Genomic DNA, 16,285 nt, shown 5'->3' on the forward strand with positions numbered 1-16,285 from the left:
GAGTAACAGAGTAAAGTAACGTGTTACTTTTTCAAGTTGGGTAATATTATTACTTGGTGTTTCCATGATCCGATCTCGACTTGTTTCCTCATTTAGTTCCCGAGCGAGCTGAGAAAGGCTGTTTGGAGAAATGTCATGACAGGTGCTGTCCATATAAATGTATAGAGGACGCACCGCTGATTGCCATGGATCGCTTCTGTGATAGCAGGGTTTTCCCGTCTAGTGTCAAGTGTGTGGTCTCTAACCAGAACTAGTGGCTCGAGATAAATATTTTGAATGAAAAGATAGGAAATCGGTCCAGATGTTTGGCTTACAGTATATTTGGCTTATTAAACAGCCCATATATATATATATAAAAGGAGAAGCTAGTGATCAAACCTGAGTTAGTAAGTAGCCTATCTTTTTTTCATGAAAGTAACGCAAACTAATATGACATGTTACTTTCCACACAAAGTAATATTGTAAAGTAATGCGTTACTTTTGTTAAATGTAACGAGTAATATGTAATATAGAAATACTGTATTTATAAGTGTTTTTTGCAGTTGTCTCATATCTGTGTATGAGTGTGCTCCTGTAGAGTGGCTGGGGGCAGCCAAAGTATTGTTATACAGATGAGGTCAAATATATTGACACCCTGGCACCATGTCTTCTAAAATAAGTTGGAATTGAAAAAACGTTCATTGTTAATATGTGTCTTTGTTTAATTTACACGTGCACAGGCCCCCCCAAAAAAAATTTTGTAAACTGAAGTTGAGATTTTTCACTTCAAAGTTCAAAATAAATGACTTAATAATTTATCATTCAAATGAATTTGGTTAGAGGTAAGTGATTCTTGTTAACTGCTAATCTGCTAATCTATCTCACCTGTGGTAAGTTTCAGGGTAAAAATAGCCATCCAACCCGTTTTATATAAGAGAGAGAGAGCGAGAGCTCTATTGCCAATATATTTGACCACATCTGTGAAACACAAACACACACTTATGCTTGCACATTGATCTATGTGCTCTACAGGAGAGCCGTATCTATGCTGTAGCCAAGTCAGGGATGAGAGTATCAGAGGCGACTGCAGGAGCCAGAGGTCCTGGACGAGGTGAGTTACCCTGCTCATGTTGGAAAAGACTCTCTGTATCTGTAGGGGGGTTACAGTATGGGATCTGTCAGTGCTCCTTTTTAATGTAACATCCTCTCAGCAGACAGGGCTAAGTAACACCTGTGCAGGTGCGATCTGGGAAGCTTTTATGAGCTCTTTAAAGAGGTGTGTAAGGACGGAAACCTTGTTTTTTTTTCATCAGCTGTGATGAAACAATAGGACTTAAGACACACAGCTATAATTATCACCTCGCGTTCTCTCTGGATCACATACATCTCATGTTTTCTGCAGGATCCAGCTTGCCGCAGTACCCCTCCACAGGACCATTCACTCACCTGATATACAAGAATATCAGTGTGCCCGTGTATACCACACTCAAAGGGGTAAGTACCATCCTCTGCAGTAGCTCGAGTTGTGACAAACTGACAATGACATATCAACTTCCTACGGACTGTGGTATGTGCTGAGGAATATCTAAACGTCTCTCCTTGTGTGTGTCTGCAGAAAGCCACGCAGATCAGCAGTGTGCCCCTGCATGATGACGACTCTGGTTCGGAGGACGACAGTGGCTCTCTGGCCAGCCTCAGGACCTCCACCCTGGGCCCAGACAGGAAGGGAAGCACCCCTGGGAGCCCTCGCGCCGTCAAGAGGGGTGAGCATTGCTACATCAGCGTTGTTATCCTTCATAGTTAGCTGACACTGATTTAGTCTGCTCTCCAGTGCTTATTTTAATGTAAACGGTCTTCCAACTAGGAATAACTATAGGTTGTTGGTCCCTGACACAAGAAGGAACATATACGACATGACCAAAAGTATGTTGAAACCTGCTTGTCAAACATCTCATTCCATAATCATGGGCATTAATATGGAGTTGGTCCCCCCTTTGCTGCTATAACAGCCCACTCTTCTTGGAAGGCTTTCCACTAGATGTTGGAACATTGCTGCGGGGACTTGCTGAAACAGAAAAGGGCCTTTCCCGAACTGTTGCCACAAAGTTGGATGCAAAGAATCGTCTAGAATGTCATTGTATACTGTAGCGTTAAGATTTCCCTTCACTGGAACTAAGGGGCCTAGCCCGAACCATGAAAACTGCCCCAGACCATTATTCCTCCTCCACCAAACTTTACAGTTGGCACTATGTATTGGGGCAGGTAGCGTTCTCCTGGCATCCGCCAAACCCAGATTCGTCAGTCGGACTTCCTGATGGTGAAGCGTGATTCATCACTCCAGAGAACACATTTCCACTGCTCCAGAGTCTAATGGCGGTGACCATTACACCATTCCAGCCGACGCTTGGCATTGCGGATGGTGATCTTAGGCTTGTGTGTGGCTGCTCGGCCATGGAAACCCATTTCATGAAGCTCCCGACAAAACAGTTATTGTGCTGACGTTGCTTCCAGAGGCAGTTTCGAACTCGGTAGTGAGTGTTGCAACCGAGGACGTGCTACGCGCTTCTGCACTCGGTGGTCCTGTTCTGTGAGCTTGTGTGGCCTACCACTTCACGGCTGAGCCGTTGTTGCTCCTAGATGTTTCCACTTCACAATAACAGCACTTACAGTTGACGGGGGCAGCACCAGCAGGGCAGAAATTTGACGAACTGACTTGTTGGAAAGGTGGCATCATATGACGGTGCCATGTTAAAAAGTCACTGAGCTCTTCTATGGAGATAGCATGGCGGTGTTCTCAATTTTATACACCTGATAGCAACAGGTGTGGCTGAAATTAGCCGCAAACACTAATTTAAAGGGGTGTCCACATACTTTTTTATATATAGTGTAGTTAAAGGGTCTACATCAGTGTTTTTCAACTTTTTCGTACTGTATCAGGGACCAACAAGCTATGGTTCTTCTCTATGGACGCCTGCTTACATGTAAACTAATACTAAGCTAGTACTTACATGTAAACTAGTACTAAATGAGTGCTAGGCTAGCTAACCATCTAAGGGACCACACAGCAACATCCGGAGGACCAGTTGAGAGACACTGGTCTGGTGTATGACAATAAGTCCGTCAGCTGTCGGCCATCTGAGTCACCTGTCTGTCAATTTGTTGACCTCTGACCGTTGATTTCTCCAGGTGTGTCCATGTCGTCCATCAGCTCTGAGAGTGACTACGCCATCCCACCTGATGCCTACTCCCTGGACTCTGACTACTCTGAGCCGGAACACAAAGTCCAGAGAACATCCTCATACTCCTGTGAGAGCCTGCGAGAGCCCGTGAGTGACCATTTACCGTACAGTACAATGCAAAATGAAACAAAATGATACCATAGCATACGATACAACAATACTGGATGTTACCATACAGGAGACGCTGGAGAAGTCAGGGTACCTGCTGAAGATGGGCAGTCAGGTGAAGGCTTGGAAAAGACGCTGGTTCATCCTGAGGAACGGAGAGATACTCTACTACAAGTCTCCTGTGAGTCGCCACACGTCATCACTATGTGCTTTTCTGACGGAATTAGTACAACTGGTCCCAGATCTGTTTGAGCTGTATTGCCAACTCCTATGGTCTTTCAGAGCGACGTTATACGGAAGCCTCAAGGTCAGATGGAGCTGAACTCTTCCTGCAGGATCGTCCGTGGAGAAGGAGCACAGACATTCCAGGTGAGTGATATTGAAGAGGGACTGAAAACCAAGATTTTGGTTCTGGTTCCGAGAGCACCTCTACACACGTGCCCACGCACACACCCTAACCTACCACCATTACCAAACTGGGTCAAAGAGAAAGGGCAGCATTCCTCCAGAGGGGCTTAACATCCTCAGGGATAGCCTTGCAGGGAATGGAATGTTGTGTTCTAAAGCTGATTCTCATCTTTACTGAACTGGTGTGTTTGTTTTGGGTGTCTGTTTGTGCGTGCGTGTATGCGTGGCGTGCATCCGTGTGAAGAACGGCGCTGGAATGTATAGCGGCTGTTTTTTCAGGCTCTTGACCAGTTCTGCTACGTTGTGTGTTTTTTTTTTGCACTGAAATTAACTCATTTTTTACATAATGTTTCCGCCATCATTTCCTATGACCAAGAAGAGTTTCTGGACATCAGAACAGTAATCACTAACCTAGATTCGGATGGCAATTTCTACTTCAATGAGTCGGCGGCACAGGACATACCGCTCACCCCGGATCAGGTCCTAGTCCCTGACACTCAGAAGGGAAAGAGACGGCGATATATGGGTAACGTGTGGGTACCCTGATGAACGTGTGGGTACCCTGATGAACGTGTGGGTACCCTAATGAACGTGTGGGTACCCTGATGAACGTGTGGGTACCCTAATGAACGTGTGGGTACCCTGATGAACGTGTGGGTACCCTGATGAACGTGTGGGTACCCTGATGAATGTGTGGGTACCCTGATCAGTGTGTGGGTACCCTGATCAGTGTGTGGGTACCCTGATCAACGTGTGGGTACCCTGATGAACGTGTGTGTACCCTAATGAACGTGTGGGTACCCTGATGAACGTGTGGGTACCCTGATGAACGTGTGGGTACCCTGATGAACGTGTGGGTACCCTGATGAACGTGTGGGTACCCTGATGAACGTGTGGGTACCCTGGTGAACGTGTGGGTACCCTGATGAACGTGTGGGTACCCTGATGAACGTGCGGGTACCCTGATGAACGTGCGGGTACCCTGATGAACGTGCGGGTACCCTGATGAACGTGCGGGTACCCTGATGAACGTGCGGGTACCCTGATGAACGTGCGGGTACCCTGATGAACGTGTGGGTATCCTGATGAACGTGTGGGTACCCTGATGAACGTGTGGGTACCCTGATGAACGTGTGGGTACCCTGATGAACGTGTGGGGTACCCTGATGAACGTGTGGGGTACCCTGATGAACGTGTGGGTACCCTGATGAACGTGTGGGTACCCTGATGAACGGCGGCGAGTAAGTAAAGCGCCTCTACCCTCTGTTGTGTTTCCGAATGTACAATCACTGGAGAACACACGGGAAAAGATGGACAAGCTCTATCCTATCAACGGGACCTGAAGAACTGTTATATCCTATGCTTCTCGGAAACTTAGCTGAACAAGGACATGGATCATGTTCTAGCTGGTTTTTCTATGCATCGGCAGGACAGCAGCGTTGGGTAAGCTCAAGATAGGTGGTGTGTGTCTCTTTGTTAACAACAGTTTGTGCGCAATCTCTGATATTAAGGAAGTCTCGAGGTTCTGCTCACCTGAGTTAGAATACCTCATGATAAATTGTAGACCATACTATTTACCAAGAGAGTTTTCATCTATATTTTTCGTAGCTGTCTTTACTAAGACCACACTCAACAAGCTGTATAGGGCCAAAAACGAACCACAAAATGCTCATCCAGAGGCGATGCTCCGAGAGGCCGGTGATTTTAATGCAGGAAAACTTAAATCCGTTTTACCTCATTTCTACCAGCATGTCACCTGTGCAACTAGAGGCGAAAAATACTCTAGATCACCTCTACTCCACACACAGCCATGCATACAAAGCTCTGACCATTACTCTATCCTCCTGATTCCTGCTTAAAAGGAAATCTCAAACAGGAAGCACCAGTGACGCGCTCAATACAGAAGTGGTCCGATGAAGCGGATGCTAAGCTACAGGACTGTTTCGCAAGCACAGACTGGAATATGTTCCGGGACTCATTCGATAGCATTGAGGAGTTTACCACATCAGTCACCGGTTTCATTAATAAGTGAGTTGATGATGTCATCCCCACAGTGACCGTTTGTACATATCCCAACCAGAAGCCATGGATTACAGGCAACATCCGCACTGAACTAAAGGCTAGAGCTGCCGCTTTCAAGGAGCGGTACACTAACCCGCACGCTTTAAAGAAATCCCACTATGCCTTCCGATGAACCATCGAACCAAGCCCAGCCCAAATGTGGCTGGGCTTCCAAACTATCACGGATTACAAAGGAAAACCCGGCCGCGAGCTGCCCAGTGACGCGAGCCCACCAGACAAGCTCAATGCATTCTATGTTCACTTCGAAGCAAGCAACACTGAACCATGCATGACAGCACCAGCTGTTCTGGACGATTTTATAATCCCGCTTTCCGCAGCCAATGTGAGTAAGACCTTTAAACAGGTTAACATTCACAAGGCTGGATCAGGGTGCATACTCAGAGCATGCACTGACCAGCTGTCAAGCATCTTCACTGACACTTTCAACCTCTCCCTGACCCAGTCTGTAATACCAACATGTTTGAAGCAGATCATCATAGTCCTTGTGCCCAAAAACGCCAAGTTGTCTAAATTACTATCACCACATAGCACTCACATCTGTAGCCATGAAGTGCTTTGAAAGGCTGGTCATGGATCACATCAATACCATCATCCCAGACACCCTAGACACACTCAAATTCACATACCGCCCCAACAGATCCACAGATGATGCAATCTCTATTGCACTCCACACTGCCCTTTCCAACTTGGACAAAAGGAACACCTATGTGAAAATGCTATTCATTGACTACAGCTCAGCGTTCAACTCCAAGCTCATCACTAAGCTAAGGACCCTGGGACTGAACGTCTCCCTCTGCAACTGGATCGTGGATTTCCTGACGCGACGCCCCCAGGTGGTGAGGGTAGGCAACAGCACATCCGCCACGCTGACCCTCAACACGGGGGCCCCTCAGGGGTGCATGCTTATTCCCCTCCTGTACTCCCTGTTTACCCACGACTGCATGGCCGTGCACAACTCCAACACCACCATTAAGTTTGTCAATGGCACAACGGTGGTAGGCCTGATCACCGACAACGATGAGACAGTCAATAGAGAGGAGGTCACAGACCCCTGGCAGTGTGGTGCCAGGACAACAACCTCTGCCTCAATGTCAGCAAGACAAAAGAGCTGATTGTGGACTACAAGAAAAGGAGGGCTGAGCACCTCCGGGGCTGTAGTGGAGCAGGTTGAGAGCTTCACGTTCCTCAGTGTCCACATCACTAAGGATCTATCATGATCATACCAACACAGTCGTGACGAGGGCACGACAATGCCTCTTACCCCTCAGGTGGCTGAAAAGATTTGGCATCAAAACGTTCTACAGCTGCACCATTGAGAGCATCTTGACTGGCTTCATCACCTCTTGGTACGGCAAATGCTCGGCATCCAACCGCAAGGCGCTACAGAGGGTAGTGCGGACGGCCCAGTACATCACTGGGGCCAAGCTCCCTGTCATCCCGGACCTCTATAACAGGTGGTGTCAGAGGAAGGCCCTAAAAAGTGTCAAAGACCCCAGCCACCCTAGTCATATACTGTCATCTTGGAAAGCAGTACCGATGCACCAATTCTGGAATCAACAGGAACCTAAACAGCTTCAGTTAACCAAATAGCTACCTGGACTATCTGCATTGACCCTTTTTGCACTAACTTTTTTTGACTCATCACATACGCTGCTGCTAATGTTTATTATCTGTCACTTTATTCCTAGGTATATGTACATATCTACCTCAATTAACTCGTACCACTGCACGTCGACTCTACTGGTACCCCGTTATATATAGCCAAGTTATCATTACTAATTTTGTATTTATTATTACTTTTATTATTACGTGTTTAACTTTTTTTATTATTGATCTATTTCCTTTCTCTCTGCATTGTTAGGAAGGGCCCGTAAGTAAGTATTTCACTGTTAGTCCACACCTGTTGTTTATGAAGCATGTGACAAGTAAAATTGTATTTGATATGATTTGTGTGTGTGTGTGTGTGCGTGTGTGTGTGTGTGTGTGTGTGTGTGTGTGTGTGTGTGTGTGTGTGTGTGTGTGTGTGTGTGTGTGCTTGCTTACATGTACGTGTCTGTCTGCTTGCACAGGCACACTTTCACAGGCATGCTTTCACACTCAATAATGCATTTCTCTCATATTTTCTCCATCTCCTGTTCTAATCAGTTGATAACGGAGAAGAAGACGTTCTACCTGACGGCTGACTCTCCCAACATCTTGGAGGAGTGGATCAGAGTTCTACAGAACATTCTCAAGGTCCAGGCCAGCAGCCCCGTCCCAATGGAGACCACTGGAGCCAAACCCACCGTGAGGGGCTGGCTCACTAAGGTCAGGGGTCAATGCATCACTAGGCTGGAGGTTGGGCCTAAGATATGAGGGTTATGGAGATGAGAAACAGACAGCATGTTTAAGGGGATTGGCTTGAGCAAGGCGAGGTACAGAATGACTTATCTTGATCACATAATGGGTGGTTCGTTGGGATGTAAGCAGGATGATTTGTGGATCACAGATTCTGGACACAGCCTTGCTCAGGCGATCCTTTCAAACACACAGTTGTCACGGAAGCTTTTAACTCGTCTTTTCCATGGAAGGACAACCCTTATTTCAAAGGCATTGCAGAACAATACAGCTATTCTCGCCCAATATAGAGACCTGTTATATCAACCATATGTATCATATTAGGACACGGGAAAGTTTAAACTAACCATTCTTTAGACTGCAAGTCAGTTTGACAGAAGTCTTTCACTTTCGGCAGATTCCTGGAAAGATAATTTGCGTTGGGACACGGCTACGGTTAGCACCCCTTACTGGTCAGGGGATGATGGAATGTTTGAGTGATATCCCCCCTTTCACTCCATCCCCCTCTGGCTCTTTCTTGTCTCTCTCCACTGAGGTGTATCTGTCAGTATGGTTAGTACAGGGGGCGTGGCAACCTTCTAACATCAGAAGGGTGCCTGTTACGGCTGACTGACAGATGAAACCTCCCTCTACTCTTCCTTTAAAGAGGCTTTGATCTCTACACTATGACGTTATACACCTCAGAGCTCTATAGTGATGCACTGCTGGTTCACGACCTCTCTCGCTGCATATTTGACCTTTGACCCTGACAAAGAGATGTACAGCTGGGATTATGAGTCATGATGACATGTGGCCAGAAATCCACAGACAGCACATACACACCCACTCTCTAGTGCCACCTGGTGTTCAAATGAGAAATATGTGATACAGTCAGTGGTAATGAGTGTATTACCCTCAAACTTTCTCCTCGCTCTCTTTTTATCTTTCTCTAGGTGAAGCATGGTCACTCTAAGCTGGTGTGGTGTTCTCTGGTCAGCAAGGTGTTTTATTACTACAGGAACCAGGATGACAAGGTACTCCCTTCCTTTTCTCCTGCTAAACTTACCCTCATGTGTCCTCAATTGTTGCCAGTCTCTATATCAGGGGTGCACACATTTTTGGGCTTGGTGGGACGCAGGCCGAACAATAAAGGGTAAGCAAAATATTTCTACACATTTATTCAGAAAAATAAAAAGGTAAGCAATAGCTTTTTAGGGTCTTGAATCAATAGTTTTTTAAATGTAATCATAAAAACATTAATCAAATTGTAGCCATATATTTTGACACCTAACAACACATTCTGATTACCAGTATTAAAGATTTATTCAAATTTTTACAATTATAGCATAGAAACAGCAACCAAGTTTCTATGTTCATAAAACGAAAAACAACTGTAGCTTTAAAGTTAAAGGTGTTACACATAGGATTTTGCATAATTTTTTGCATTGTAATTTCAGAAAATGTCCATAATATATCTGCCGCTAATAGTGGAATGATAGTGTTTCACAGTATTACTTAACCGCCAGTGTTGTGATTCGCCTATTGATTTATCTCGCGGGAGCAGCATCTGTTGTCAAAATGGGAAACCGTTCTGACTTTGTGGCTGGGTTATCTAGTGACAATCTCCTGGTCATTTCCTGGCTGCTAAAATTCTACACTGTTCACTCAATTTCAGTTTGTGAGAAAACAAGCACTGAATAGTGTAAGGAATCATTGTACTGTTTAAAACGCTGTGAAATATCTTTCCAATAACAAAACAAATATGTTATTACAGTTGTTTGAGGCAGTTTTGGTACACCAGCTTCAAACAGCTTTAAAAACAATATTTTAGTTGTTGAAAATATATTTTAAAGCGGTTTAGATAATATGGCAGGTAGCCTGGCGGGTAGGAGCTCTGGGCCAGAAACCAAAATGGTTGCTGGATCAAATCCCTGAGCAAAGCAGTTAACCCACTGTTCCCTGGGCGCTGATGCCGTGGATGTTGATTAAGGCAGCCCCCGCACCTCTCTGATTCAGAGGTTAAATGAGGTTAAATATTCAGTGCTTGTTTTTTTCTCTCACATAAACTGAAATTGAGCGAAATGCTTAGAATTCTAGCAACCAGGAAATGACAGTGATTTCCACTAGATAACACAGCCACAAAGTCAGAACAGCTTTCCCATTTTGACAACAGATGCCACTCCGGCGGGAGAAATCAATAGGCGAATATGCCAGTCAATCACAACAATGGCGGCTAAGTTATACTGTGAAACACTATCATTCCACTATTACTGCAGATATATTATGGACATGTTCTGAAATGCAAAAAATTCTAAACAATCCTATGTGTAGCACCTTTAATGTCCTGCAATTCCACATATTTTCCCACGGGATGGAGTTTTGTTTTTGCACTTTTGATGCTAATTCCCTGCATTTCTACATATTTTCCCATGACTTATGCCATGTTCAAATGATACCTGAGTGAGAGTGACTAACAAAATCAATGGGGGGTCCCCTGGAGGTCAGGGACCCTGGGCACATGCCTTGGGTGCCCGGTCAGTAATTCAGACATGATTACTACAAGGCTTAGATAGCTGGCTAGACTAACTTATCTAGAACATGTTAGCTGACATGGGCTAATTGATTGACACTTCAGTGACTGACATAACATGAGGAACACTGCTGATGCACAATCAAATGTATTTATTTTTGGGTCGGGGGCCCCATAGTGGTCCTGACGGGCCAAATCAGACATCACCCTAGTTTGGTTGGCTCTGCTCTATATCATATGTGAATATATTCCCTAAATGTGTGTGCGTGTCAGCTCCCCCTAGGCCAGCTGCGGATGCGCGAGGCGGCGGTGGAAGAGGTGGACAGGTCATGTGACTCGGACGAGGACTACGAGGCCAGTGGGCGTGGCTTCTTGTCGTCCCACTGTACGCTAGTGGTGCACCCCAGAGAGCAGAGCCCCACCTACCTGCTCATAGGTACCAAGCAAGAGAAGGTACAGCACTCTAAAACTACACAACCCATACTCCCCCTCACCTACCTGCTCATAGGTACCAAGCAACAGAATGTGCAGCACTCTAAAACTACATTACCCACGCACCCCCTCATCTACATGCTCATAGGTACCAAGCAAGAGAAGGTACAGCACTCTAAAACTACACAACCCATACTCCCCCTCACCTACCTGCTCATAGGTACCAAGCAACAGAATGTGCAGCACTCTAAAACTACATTACCCACGCACCCCCTCACCTACATGCTCATAGGCGCCAAGTAAGAGAAGGTACAGTACTTATAACTCCACACTAACCCTAACCTATGGCCTCTTCCTATGGAGATAGATAAGTCCCAGTACTATGTAAATAAGTACAGTGCAACTCACAATATTTGTAAACAGGAAACTATACTCAAATGTAAATCGCAATCCACAGACAAATCAAATGAAATGTTATAATACAACAGTGTAGACCTTACCGTGCGTGACAAGTTTACTTACAAGCCCTTAACCAGCAATGCAGCATTGTTTGAAAAGTAAGAAAATAGTTGCTCAAAACATTTATAAAAAATAAAATGTATTAAAGTTTAAAAAGTACCACAATAAAATAACAATAACAAAGCTATATACAGGGTGTACTGATACCGAGTCAGTGTGCGGGGGTACAGGTTAGTCAAGGTAATTGAGTTAATATGTACAGGTAGGTAGGGGTAAAGTTATTATGCATAGATAATAAACAGCGAGTAGCAGCAGAGTAGAAAAGGGGGTAACTGCAAATAGTCCGGGTAGCGATTTGATTAGCTGTTTAGCAGTCTTATGGCTTGGGCGTAGAAGCTGTTAAGGAACCTTTTGGACCTAGACTTGGCGCTCCGGTACTGCGTGCAGTAGCAGAGAGAACAGTCTATGACTAGGGTGGCTGGAGTCTGACAATTTTTTGGGCCTTCCTCTGACACCGCCTGGTATAGGGGTCCTGGATGGCAGGAAGCTTGGCCCTAGTGATGTACTGGACCGTACGAACTAACTACCCTCTATCGTGCTTTGTAGTCGGAGGCCAAGCAGTTGCCATACCAGGCAGTGATGCAACCCGTCAGGATTTTCTCGATGGTGCAGCTGTGGAACATTTTGAGGACCTGAGGACCCAAGCCAAATCTTTTCAGTCTCCTGAGGGGGAATAGGCGTTGTCGTGCCCTCTTCACGACTGTCTTGGTGTGTTTGGGTCATGATAACGTGTTAGTGATGTGGACACCAAGGAACTTGAAGCTCTCAACCTGCTCCACTATAGCCCCGTCGATGAGAATGGGGGGTGCTCAGCCCTCCTTTTCTTGTAGTCCACAATCAGCTCTTTTGTCTTGCTGACATTGAGGCAGAGCTTGTTGTCCTGGCACCACACTGCCAGGTCTGTGACCTCCCTATAGGCTGTCTGATCATTGTCGGTGATCAGGCCTACCGACGTTTTGTTGACAATTTTTTGGGGGGTAAATATATATATCCATACACATGCACTTATGCATACATATACACATATACACATACCTATATAGATATACATACTTTTTTAAGAATATACCTTTATTATTCCCTGCAAACCCTACCACCCTTCCCCCAATTGGAGTAAACTAATAAACACGTAGGCTTCTACCTTCAGTTTATACATCTTATACACATTTTACAGACACAATCTATTTTACAATAGTTATATTTTGTTTGTTTTTAATCCTCCCTCTATTTTTGATGTCCATCCAGTTTGATTTCTATTTGTAACTGTGCTATTTCACAACATTTCTGAACCTATATACATTTTACTTAATGATGGTATTGGAGTCGTTCCTGGCCATGCAGTCGTGGATGAACAGGGAATACAGGAGGGGACTGAGCACGCACCTCTGAGGGGCCCCGTGTTGAAGATCAGCATGGCAGATGTGTTGTTACCTATCCTTACCTCTTGGGGACGGCCCGCCAGGAAGTTTAGGATCCAGTTGCAGAGGGAGGTGTTTAGTCCCAGGGTCCTTAGCTTAGTGATGAGCTTTGAGGGCACTATGTTGTTGAACACTGAGCTGTAGTCAACAAATAGCATTCTCACGTAAGTGTTCCTTTTGTCCAGGTGGGAAAGGGCTGTTTGGAGTACAATAGAGATTGCATCATTTTTGGATCTGTTGGGGCGGTATGCAAATTTGTGTGAGTCTAGGGTTTCTGGGATGATGGTGTTGATGTGAGCCATTACCAACCTTTCAAAGCACTTCATGGCTACAGGCGTGAGTGCTACGGGGCGGTAGTCATTCAGGCAGTTCATTTTGGCAGTTAGCTACCTCAATATTATAAACTGGGTGGTTCGAGCCCTGAACGGCTGACAACCGCGGTATAACCGACCGTATACCATGGCGATGACAAAACTTCTATTTTTACTGCTCTAATTACATTGGTAACCAGTTTATAATAGCAATAAGGCACCTCGGGGGTTTGTGGTCTATAGCCAAATACCACGACTAAGGGCTGTATCCAGAACAGCCCTTAACCATGGTATATTGGCAATATATACCACATCCCCTCCGGCCTTATTGTCGAAATATAATACACAGTCACATCTTGGCACTTACCTATCTCCATTATTTCCCATTCGTTCCTGTCCAGGACACCTGGCTGTATCATCTGGCGGTGGCAGCAGGCAGCAGTGCCAGCTTCAAGGTGGGCACAGAGTACGAGCAGTTAGTCGGGAACCTACTGGACGTAGACGGTGACCCAGGTAAGACATCTACAGTCACCAAATCAATCAGTCAGTCGGTCAGTCAGCCATCCAGTCAATCCGTCTGTATGTCTGACATCACAAAATATGACACACGAGAGGGCTACTGACTAACAACAGTTGACTAGGAATACCTTAAAAGATCTGTATCAGATGCCGAGGATCCAGATTTAGTCAGGGGCTCTTTAATGTTATTTGCAACCAGGAGGACTGACTACTGAAACCTCTTGATCCAGTCTTCAATCTGCAGACAGTGTTTATGACTGGCCTCTAGTTGGGCTGTTCCTGGTCAGCTGTCGCACCACTTGAGTTTGTAACCCAATCTGTGTGTGTGTGTGTGTGTGTGTGATTGTGTTCTCTCTCAGACTCTGCGTTGTGGAGGAGTGGGGTTCTATGTTTCTGTAAAGACGGCCTGCGCTCCCCTCTCACCACTCTCCCCTCTGAAGCTCTGCAGACTGAAGCCCTCAAACTCTTCAAGGTTGGTCCCTTCATCTCTCCCTCTCTCTCATCCTCTCCTTTGCTTCAACTTCCTTCACGTCCTTTCTTTGAGTCCCTTTACGTTCTCTTCCTTTGTATTTCTTCACATCCCTCTCTCGTTCTCCTCTCCCGGCTGCATTCATGTCTACTGCTCTGACTGAGGCCCCCAGCCCTTCTGTCTGTCTGTTTGAGGCATCCCTCCTTTTCTTCTCTTGCCCCCCCCCCTCCCCCCCCTACTCCATGCCCCTCTACGCTACCGTCGCTCAGAGATCAAAGCCTCACGGCAGGGGGTCTTAGAGCTCATTAGAAGTATGGAAGAGAGGTAATGGGGGTGATCATCTCATCTGATTGAATCAAACCTTTCTTCTTGTACTTGTCCTTGTTGGGCGGTAGATGGATGTAATAGAATGAGGAGGGAGTGTGACAGACAGGCAGCACGGTGAATGTGAGAAGGAGCTGGGAGAAGGGAGTGGGACAGGGACTGGGGTAATAAAGTGGATCTGGAGGAGGATGGACCTTGATCTTGATGTATCCTGTTCCTCTCTTTTCAACCCGGCCGCCCAGTCCGCCTCCCCCCTCCCCTTCTCTCTATGCTTTACTGAGCTTTCCCTCTGCCCCACATTTCGGGTGGCTTTGTCTGATTTGGTGTTCCATATATAGAGGAATGGATTAATTGAGCTCACTCGCAACCCTTTAAAGTCTCTGTTCCTGTTCAAATACTTTGAACATGCACCCTTCTCTTCTGTCCTCCCCATCTTTGAAGTATAGTCCCTGATCTGACATGACTGGGTTAGTGAAAGGCTCTTTCATTTTCACAATATTCATTTATACAGTGCCTTGATCCTGACGGTGAACATTCTCTTGTTGCCCTCCAGCCATGACATGACAGGCTTGTTTGACGGCTACATCCTGACTTGGTTTAATTAGAATAGTAATCGGTCTCCAAGTAGGAAACACCATCATGTTGCTGCATGTTTCATTACAATTTTTCTACCTGAGTTGGGTAGTCTCACAACCGTATGTATTTGCCTCCACCTGCTGGTAGGAAGGTGGTATTACGCTGACATATCATTGCAGGTGTTTTAGATTGACATCGCAGTCTGACTGCACAGAGCCACTGATCTACAAATCAACCTTCTTAAAATACATCCAAAATAACTACTCATTATGTGCTCAAGACTACCGATTCTACCCCTTGCTTAAACTTATACCCTTAAATACATTGATTATATTTTTTCTCAACACATAAACTCAGCAGAAAAGAAACGTCCCTTTTTCAGGCATGCAGACCCCAGGTTTCCTGTCTTTCAAAGATAAAAATCCCAAAAACTTCACAGATCTTCATTGTAAAGGGTTTAAACGCTGTTTCCCATGCTTGTTCAATGAACCATAAACAATGAATGAACATGCACCTGTGGAACGGTCGTTAAGACACTAACAGCTTACAGACGGAAGGCAATTAAGGTCACAGTTATGAAAACTTAGGACACTAAAGAGGCCTTTCTACTGACTCTGAAAAACACCAAAAGAAAGGTGCCCAGGGTCCCTGCTCACCTGTGTGAACGTGCCTTAGGTATGCTGCAAGGAGGCATGAGGACTGCAGATGTGGCCAGGGCAATAAATAGCAATGTCCGTACTGTGAGACGCCTAAGACAGCGCTACAGGGAGACAGGACAGACAGCTGATCGTCCTCGCAGTGGCAGACCACGTGTAACAACACCTGTACAGGATCGGTACATCCGAACATCACACCTGCGGGACAGGTACAGGATGGCAACAACAACTGCTCGAGTAACACCAGGAACGCACAATCCCTCCATCAGTGCTCAGACTGTCCGCAATAGGCTGAGAGATGCTGGACTGAGGGTTTGTAGGCATGTTGTAAGGCAGGTCCTCACCAGACATCACTGGCAACAACGTCGCTTGGACCAGACAGAACTGGCAAAAAGTGCT

At 45.7% G+C, this 16,285-nt stretch overlaps 1 protein-coding gene across 1 annotated transcript in view; it reads left to right on the top strand.

Moving 5' to 3' along the window:
* Positions 1–16,285, top strand: part of plekhh1 (pleckstrin homology domain containing, family H (with MyTH4 domain) member 1) — a 64,872-nt gene that overhangs the window by 33,711 nt on the left and 14,876 nt on the right. The window contains exons 10-20 of the mRNA XM_055864035.1: positions 1,012–1,090; positions 1,382–1,473; positions 1,595–1,742; positions 3,166–3,305; positions 3,397–3,507; positions 3,609–3,695; positions 7,962–8,123; positions 9,086–9,166; positions 10,936–11,115; positions 13,744–13,855; positions 14,221–14,333. Coding sequence (XP_055720010.1) covers positions 1,012–1,090; positions 1,382–1,473; positions 1,595–1,742; positions 3,166–3,305; positions 3,397–3,507; positions 3,609–3,695; positions 7,962–8,123; positions 9,086–9,166; positions 10,936–11,115; positions 13,744–13,855; positions 14,221–14,333 — 1,305 coding nt within the window. The remainder of the gene's footprint in view (positions 1–1,011; positions 1,091–1,381; positions 1,474–1,594; positions 1,743–3,165; positions 3,306–3,396; positions 3,508–3,608; positions 3,696–7,961; positions 8,124–9,085; positions 9,167–10,935; positions 11,116–13,743; positions 13,856–14,220; positions 14,334–16,285) is intronic.

The sequence above is a fragment of the Salvelinus fontinalis genome, chromosome 15 (assembly GCF_029448725.1).
Source record: "Salvelinus fontinalis isolate EN_2023a chromosome 15, ASM2944872v1, whole genome shotgun sequence".
Taxonomy (NCBI): Eukaryota; Metazoa; Chordata; class Actinopteri; order Salmoniformes; family Salmonidae; genus Salvelinus; species Salvelinus fontinalis.